This window comes from Rhinolophus sinicus, linkage group LG15, assembly GCF_036562045.2.
Source record: "Rhinolophus sinicus isolate RSC01 linkage group LG15, ASM3656204v1, whole genome shotgun sequence".
Classification (NCBI taxonomy): Eukaryota; Metazoa; Chordata; class Mammalia; order Chiroptera; family Rhinolophidae; genus Rhinolophus; species Rhinolophus sinicus.
Window position 1 is genome coordinate 17017868 of NC_133764.1, and position 8137 is coordinate 17026004.

General features: G+C 61.1%; 1 protein-coding gene across 7 annotated transcripts; it reads left to right on the forward strand.

The window, feature by feature from the left end:
* The first annotated feature begins 191 nt into the window (after positions 1-191).
* Positions 192-7999, forward strand: CORO6 (coronin 6). Of its 7 annotated transcripts, none has more exons than XM_074320809.1 (12): positions 192-430; positions 1590-1850; positions 3185-3307; positions 3763-3892; positions 3986-4167; positions 4773-4892; positions 5306-5425; positions 5865-5969; positions 6058-6203; positions 6599-6656; positions 6747-6974; positions 7069-7999. In XM_074320809.1, the coding sequence occupies exons 2-12, from the start codon at positions 1653-1655 to the stop codon at positions 7189-7191; spliced, it is 1533 nt and encodes a 510-aa protein (XP_074176910.1). In that variant the 5' UTR covers positions 192-430; positions 1590-1652; the 3' UTR covers positions 7192-7999. The 7 variants fall into 7 exon arrangements, with proteins under 7 accessions (XP_074176910.1, XP_074176909.1, XP_074176907.1 ...); XM_074320808.1 differs by having other exon boundaries at positions 1651-1850; positions 7066-7999; XM_074320806.1 differs by having other exon boundaries at positions 193-430; positions 7066-7999.
* The last annotated feature ends 138 nt before the right edge of the window (positions 8000-8137 follow it).

Here is an 8137-nt window from a genome sequence, read left to right on the forward strand (position 1 = left end):
TGCCCAGCTCTGGGTCTGAGAACCTGGACCTCCCCAGGCCACCCGCGAGGCGTCGATGTCAGGGAAGGGGCGCGCACACCCCCGGCGCACGCACAATTACTTTTGACGCTTTTCCGACCGCCTGGCCTCGCGGAGCTCGCCGCGCTCGACTTTCCCGCCGCTGGAGGGAGCGGGGCAGCTCTGGCTCCGCCCCCTGTCTGGGCCCCGCCTCCGCAGGTTGATGGCAGCGGCAGCTGGGACTGCAGCGGCGCCTGGCCCCGGAGAGCCGCAAGCAGCGGCCGGAGCGCGCAGCCGAACACCCGGGCTTCAGACGCCGCGGACGCCCACAGAGACACTTCCAGCGCCCTTACGCCTCTCGGCCCCAGCGCGCCCGCAGCCCCCTCCGCAGAGGAGTCCCAGCGTGAGCGCCCCTCGGCCCGCTCAGGACCAGGTACCCACCCACCCACCCCGCCACCGCAAAAAGCGGGGCGGGCGGGGTCTCTGGAGGGGCCACAGGTCTGCGCCCCCTCCCCCCGGCCGCCAAATTCGGTCCCGGGCGGGGCAGACTTGGTGCCTATATTTGGACGGAGAGCGGCCGGCGCGCCCGCAGGGTGCAGACACGATGTCTCAGAAGAACGCAGTGCCGGGGCAGGAGGCTGAAGGAGGGTGCGGGGAGGCCAGGCCTCAGGCCTGGGGCTGCAGAAGCGTCGTGAAGGGCACAGAGATGCCCGGGACTGGGGAGGGGCAGGCGTCAGTGGCTGAGGCTTTGGAAGAGCTCCGTGTGCCCCTGGGGAAGAGCATAGTGCAGGCCCTGGCCAGAGAAAAGGCACCTCGCCCTCCCCACTCCCGCAAATCTGGCCCTGGCCCTGGGGCTGGAGGGCCCCACCCCCAGGAGAGTTAGGAGGAGACAGATCCCAGAGGAGAAGCGGGCCGAAGTATGGTAGTCAAAAGCCAGCATACCTGGTTAGGGCCTTTTGGCAAAGCCTGTGCAGAGAGGAGTGGAAGGAGGAGAGATCCACCTTACACTGTGTCCCCCCAACATCATGGGAGAAAAATAGATGAAAACAGCAGGAAGGACTCAGGTTAGCTGACAGGAGGAACTTCTCCTTGACAAGTTTTTTGAAAAAGGCAAAACCCCATCTACCTGAACTATGCCAGATGCAGAGTTTAAGGATCTTTGGGGGCTGCAGCACTAGCCCCATAGCTGGCCTGGAGCCAAGATCTGAGGGCCAAAGCCTCTGATTCTGGACAAGGTGCCTCTGGGAGATAAACCACTTCTGTGAAGAGATGCTCATTCAGGGCAGGCAGCGGGAGGGGAGCCTGGCATTAAGGCTCTTCCCCAAACCACTTCAGCTTCCAGGAAGCTTTTGGGCCTAGTCAGTCTCCACTGCTCCACCCCCAAACCAGTCCAGAGCTCTAAGAAGTCAGGCCCCAAATCCTAGCCCCTTGCATTAAGCGGCACTTTATAGGTGGCAAAGAACTTCCCCACACTTCAGTCACCTTGAAGAAAGCTCCTTGCTTCTAGGACTAGACTCTATGTTAACGTATACCCAACTCCTGGCCAGATATCCCTTCTCACTTGCCACCCCCAAACACTCTTCCTCCCACAGCTCACAGGACTAAGGACCAAAGGCATTTCTGGGCACTGAGATCCTCCATCTCTGCCCCCAGCCATGAGCCGGCGTGTGGTTCGGCAGAGCAAGTTCCGCCATGTGTTTGGACAGGCAGCAAAGGCTGACCAGGCCTATGAGGACATTCGTGTATCCAAGGTCACGTGGGACAGCTCCTTCTGTGCCGTCAACCCTAAATTCCTGGCCATTATTGTGGAGGCTGGAGGTGGAGGTGCTTTCATCGTCCTGCCTCTGGCCAAGGTGAGGGATAAGGGGAAGGAAGCGGGGGACTTACAGCAGCCTCTATTTTCACCTAGTTCCCTTCCTCTGTCAGGAGGGTTCACTGTTCTCTGTTCCGCAAACCCTCAGGGACCCATTGGGAGGCCCCTTCACCCCTCCCAGAGCAGCAGCATCATACTGGCCTGCACCCACTCACAGCCCAGCACCCTGTTCCCAGGAGCAGGTGATGGAGATAGTTGGGAAGCAGTGGAGCCAGGGCCTGGCCAGACTCTTCCTGTCTCTCCTAATGCCACACCCCCTCATGTTTTGGGTGTGGGGTCTCCCAGCCCAGGGTGACCATTTGATTAAATCGTACCCCAGAGCAGCACCCTGGGGACAGGATCAGGCTCTACCCAGAGTCCCTGGCCACCTCCTTACTCTGACGCTTGCATGAGGTAGAATGACAGCGAAGGTCAGGGGGGCATGACACATAAAGCCAGAGCCCTCCCTACCCCAAGGACGGGGGCCAGGCAATGACCACCACCTTTGCTGAGTAGCCTCCAAGCCCCTAAGGCATCTCCACCCCCAGGATGGCCACCCCAAGGCATGACCTTGACCAAGGTTCTGCCCCTTACACCTTGTTAGGGGAGGCCCCACAGGTGGCAGGGTCAGAAAGAGGCCTGACAATAGCCAGTGACTCACTCCGTGACAATGCAGACACCATCCAAGGACACCATCCCCAGGGCTCAAATTTCAACGGAAGCCGCCTCCTCCCCCAGTACAACTGCCATTCCAATGCCACACAGCCACCCCTCTCCCCTACTGGGTTGAGCTAATGCCAGGCCCTGCAAAGGCCTCAGAGCCCCCACAAACAGTCCATAAAGACCAAAAATAGATGGGCCCCAGCTCAGGTTAGAGGAGTGCCTGCTGCTCATGGTTCCAAGGTAAAGCCAGTGACAAGGTGGCGATCTGCCCAGGGCAGCGAGGAAAGGGCTCTTGGGCACTGCAATGTGTATTATCTCACCTTGACCTCTTCCTCCAGGGGCTTCCCACTGGGGGAACAGGCTCAAGCACAGACGCCTCCAAGGAGGTGTTTCGGAAGAGCCCTGGACTAAGAGTTCAAGTCTTGACTCTGCCAGTATCTTGCTGTGTGTCTTGGTGTCTATCGATTCCCTCATATTAAATGACTTCAACTGTCTGCTTTCAATGAAGTACAGGAAGTAGGCTGCATGGGTTGGAGGTGCAGAGAGGGATTTGCAAAGAGCAAATAGATGATAGAGAACTGAGATGTAAACAGGTCCACTGCCCACCCCTCCTTCCCCGGCAAAAAAAACCACAGGAGAGTGGCCCCACATCTCCCTCTCTGACTCCGCCAGACAGGGCGCGTGGATAAGAACTACCCACTGGTCACTGGGCACACGGCCCCTGTGCTGGACATTGACTGGTGCCCACACAATGACAACGTCATCGCCAGTGCCTCAGATGACACCACCATCATGGTAGGAGCCAATGGGACGTTGCTGGGCAGTGGGCAGGGGAAGCAGGGAGGGTCGCCTCACCTGTGCTGGGGAAGGTGGTAAGGGAGGTGCTAGGTCCCAGGACCCTGCCCTGCCCAGCTCCCAGGCTATTTTTAGCTACATGCCCACCCCCTCCCAGGATGCACTGCTTAGGACTAATTATAGCCATGGCCAACTTGGGGCCTGAAGAGCAGTGGGGCAGTGCTCCGAAGTCTCCCTGATGGTGTGACTAGGGAGGTCTCTGGAGAGCTGGCAGTGCCCCCTCCTGGCTTCTAGCTGCTTCTGCCCCAGGCAGGTACCACCACATCTTGCCCGGCATTTGACACCACTCAAGAAAGCCAGTAGGGTTGGAGGGTTGGGGAGGGGAAGTCAGGGAGGAGCGGAGGAACAAAGTGGCTGCTCGTCCCACCTACCCTCGGCCTTTTCCTCCCACCCAGGTGTGGCAGATTCCAGACTATACGCCTATGCGCAACATCACAGAACCCATCATCACGCTCGAAGGCCACTCCAAGCGCGTGGGCATCCTCTCCTGGCACCCCACTGCCCGGAATGTCCTGCTCAGTGCAGGTATGGGGGTCTACGGGGGTCCGTACTCTAGATCTGGGTGGTGGGGGTGGCAAAGGCAAGGCCCAGCTGACAGTACCTGGCCACTCTGGGCAGGTGGTGACAATGTGATCATCATCTGGAACGTGGGCACTGGAGAGGTGCTCCTGAGTCTGGACGACATGCACCCGGACATCATCCACAGTGTATGCTGGAACAACAATGGCAGCCTGCTAGCCACCACCTGCAAGGACAAGACCCTGCGCATTGTCGACCCCCGCAAGGGCCAGGTGGTGGCGGTGAGTGCCTGGCCTGGTCACTCCCCAGCCCCTACCCCAGAGACCAGCTGTCAGGCCCCTGTACCCGCAATTGAGCCCCTGGTCCCGGCGCTCACCTGCCCCATCACAGCCCCGGATACCCGTGCTCCCACTCCCACATCTCCCCCCAGCTCCCTCCGTGTCTGCAAACACAGCTCCCTGCCCTACGCCCCCAGCCTGCGATTCTCTGCTCCACTCCTCTTCCTCTCCATCTCAGGAGTTCAGAGAGGGCTCCTTGATTTGTGATTGAGAGGGGGAGAAGCTGCAAACTATCCTCCCACCAGAACCTGCATGAAACCTGAGCTCCGGGACCCCTCTCCTCAGCCGGCACCCAGCGCCATCTTTCAGGGCCTGGGGCCTGACACTGGCTCTCCGGTGGGCCCCTTCCCACCCTAGTTGACCTGCTGGGAGGGGGAGAGGGGGCAACCCTTGCTGGTCCCAGCTGCGTGCCCTGGGGGGGACGGTTGCACCTGCCTCACCAGCCTCAGCCCAACGCGGGATGCGGGGGCATATGCACGTCTGCGCCGAGTGTGTGCTGGGGCGGGGGCGGGCTGGCGGGAGCTCTAACCCACTAACCCCGCGATCAGGAGCGAGCCCGGCCTCACGAGGGCGCCCGCCCGCTGCGGGCCGTCTTCACCGCAGACGGGAAGCTACTCAGCACCGGCTTCAGCAGGATGAGTGAGCGGCAACTCGCGCTCTGGGACCCGGTAGGCCAGGCCGCGCTGGGCTCGCGCTCTTGCTCCTTCCTTGGGTCAGCCTGGAGCGCCCTCCCAGGCTGTGGCCCGTGCCCAAGACGGCGGAAGTGGAGCGGTGAGCTCCCGTCTGGGAACAGCCTCGCGGCGTGCCCTGGGAGCCGGCAACATCCCCTGCTCCAGGGATCGGTTTCTGAAGGCGCTTAAATGCTCGGCATCTGCTGAGAGATGAGCGCCTCCTGCTCTCTCCGGGCCCAGACGCTCCCCAGGCCTGGGACCAGCCAGGGCCCCCAGGAAACTGAGTACTTAGGCTCCCTTTTATCTCCGCTGTCGCCCCCAAGTCTGCAAACTGGTTGCCGGGCCCTCCAGGCTCCCCAGGGCAGGCAGCTGGGTGACGCCTCTCCCTGTCTCCCCCTACCTGCCCCCAGGAGAGGTTTGCGGCCCACGAGGGGATGAGGCCCATGCGGGCTGTCTTCACACGCCAGGGTCATATCTTCACCACGGGCTTCACCCGCATGAGCCAGCGAGAGCTGGGCCTGTGGGACCCGGTAACGCAGCCAGAAGCTTGGGGTGTGTGCCCCGGGGACTGGCATCACCGGAGAGGGGCCAGGCGCCCCCCATCCACAGGGCATGCCCTCCTGGCCAGGGCCGGGAGCTGCTGCCCTCTGCAGCACCTATTATTCCCACACCAATCCCTCTGCCCAGTTTTGCTGCATCGCCTGAAGGAGCCCACGCTGGCACCTCCAGCTGGTGATGCCGAGTCCTTGGGGGTGGTTTGCGGTGACTGCATGCGGTGATGCAGGGGGCATAGGAGCGGGAGACTGGGAGGGATGTGCCCGGGGGCGGGGCCTGCGGCGCGGTTCCCTAGGGCTGCAGTGGGAACGCATGGGGGTTTAGGGCGGGCTGGAAGCCTGAAGGGGCTTCAGGGGATCCAGAAGCGGCCTGGAAGGCAGGACAGGTCTGGTCACGCCTCCTGTGCTCGGGCAGAACAACTTTGAGGAGCCAGTGGCACTGCAGGAGATGGACACAAGCAACGGGGTCCTACTGCCCTTCTACGATCCCGACTCCAGCATCATCTACCTGTGCGGCAAGGTGCTCGCGGCCTGGCGGGGAAAACAGGAGGCGGGATGGAGATGTGCAGGGCCCGTCTGGGTGGCCCCTGAACCAGCTGGTTTTGCAGGGCGACAGCAGCATCCGGTACTTTGAGATTACTGACGAAGCGCCTTTTGTGCACTACCTGAACACGTTCAGCAGCAAGGAGCCGCAGAGGGGCATGGGTTTCATGCCCAAGAGGGGTCTGGATGTCAGCAAATGCGAGATCGCCCGGTCAGCAGCCTTCACCCTTCCCGTTTGCCTGCTTCTGTCCCCATTTTCCATGAGGGAAGACGCGGTGCTTTCCCAATGGTGTAATCTTTAGGAAAGAGTGGGGGGCCAGGGGGAAGGGTCAAACAGGCTTGTTTCCAGTGCCAGCTCCAGCACTAGCTCACTTGACATTCTCTGAACTTCAGTTCCTTATCTGTAAAATGATGATAAACACCCCATCAGAGGTGTTTTACCAGCTGGACAACAATGTGTTTAAAAGTGCAATGCATGGGAGGCGGTCAGCAAGTGTTGGCCTCACCCCTTGGTCCCAGGCGGAAGTGAAGGGGGTGGGAGACTGGCGGGGGAGGGGGGCGAGGGGGGGCGGGGGGAGGGGAATGCTGAACCTCACTCCCTTATAGGTTATACAAGTTGCACGAAAGAAAGTGTGAACCCATCATCATGATTGTACCACGCAAGGTGAGAGCCGGGAGAGGGGTTGGAAAGGGCTCGGAGCGGAGCAGGTCCGGCACCCTAACAATTGTCCTCCTGTCCCCTCAACCCCCACAGTCAGACTTGTTCCAGGATGACCTATACCCAGATACACCCGGCCCGGAGCCAGCCCTAGAGGCAGACGAATGGCTGTCGGGTCAGGACGCGGAACCCGTGCTCATTTCACTGAGGGATGGTTACGTACCCCCCAAGCATCGCGAGCTCCGGGTCACCAAACGCAACATCCTGGACGCGCGACCGCCCTCCGGCCCCCACCGCAGCCAGTCGGCCAGTGACGCCCCCTTGGTAAGATCGGCCCCACTCCACCCAGGTCCACTCTACAAGTCCCGCTACCGCCCCCTGCCCAACACCGCCTCTTCTGTCCTCCGCGCTCCAGCAGCAGCACACGCTGGAGGCGCTGCTGGAGGAGATCAAGGCCCTTCGCGAGCAGGTGCAGGCCCAGGAGCAACGCATCACGGCCCTGGAGAACATGCTGTGCGAGCTGGTGGACGGCACGGACTAGCGCGGCGCGCTGGGGACCGTTCCGAGTCTGGAAGGCAAGGCTAGCCGATCATACGGACTCAGCCCGTCCCGGGTTTTGGTCGGGAACTCCTGACCCCACCTCTCCAGGCTGGAGCCGGGGATAGGACTGGGAAGGGAACTCGGCCGGCCCCTCATGAGAGGCCTGGACAAACGCAGCGTCGCAGAGACGCACGTCTGTCTGGCGCCCACCCGGCAGCGTGCCTCGTCCAGGACTCAGCAGGAGCTGGCCTTGGGAGGCCCGAGGTGACGGGCCTCCGCAATGGTGCTGCTTGGCGAGGCGGTGTCCCTACTGTCTCCCACCCAGGGCAGGGAAAGTGCTTAGTATTAGCTCGATGCTTGGGGATATGCGGGAGCTTGGGCTTGACCTCAAACAGGTGGCAATTTGACCGATGTCCCCAGGCTGGCTGGGGAAAATTACAAGGCTTCTCCCTCTAATCAGCTCATTTGATTCCACCACCCTGAGTGGTAAACTGGTTGGGCGTCACCCCAATTCTACAGACATACAACCCGTTGGCTGTAGAGTCGGACTTACTGGCTACACCCAGCAGGGGGCTCTCTTCCTTCCCAGCCACAGAGGAGAGGGTGGCTTCCTGCGGCACCCACTACCGGAGAACTAACAGAACTGGCCTGAGGAAGCAGGTACACACGTACACACACACACACACACACACACACACACACACACACACACACACACACGCACAGTCCCCCCCGCTCCCCAGCCCTCTGCTGTGGCCTTGATTCTAGGAGAAAAACAAGACATACTGAATGAAATCTTTTACTAAGTGCTCAGTCTGTGCCTCCTGTATGGGTGCGGATGAGGGAAGATGAGAACCCCAGCAGCTGCAAACGCTACTCCCGTGAACCCTGATAAATGCAACCGTGCCTGGGCTCAGACCCCACCAGGCATCCTCTTACCTCAGAAC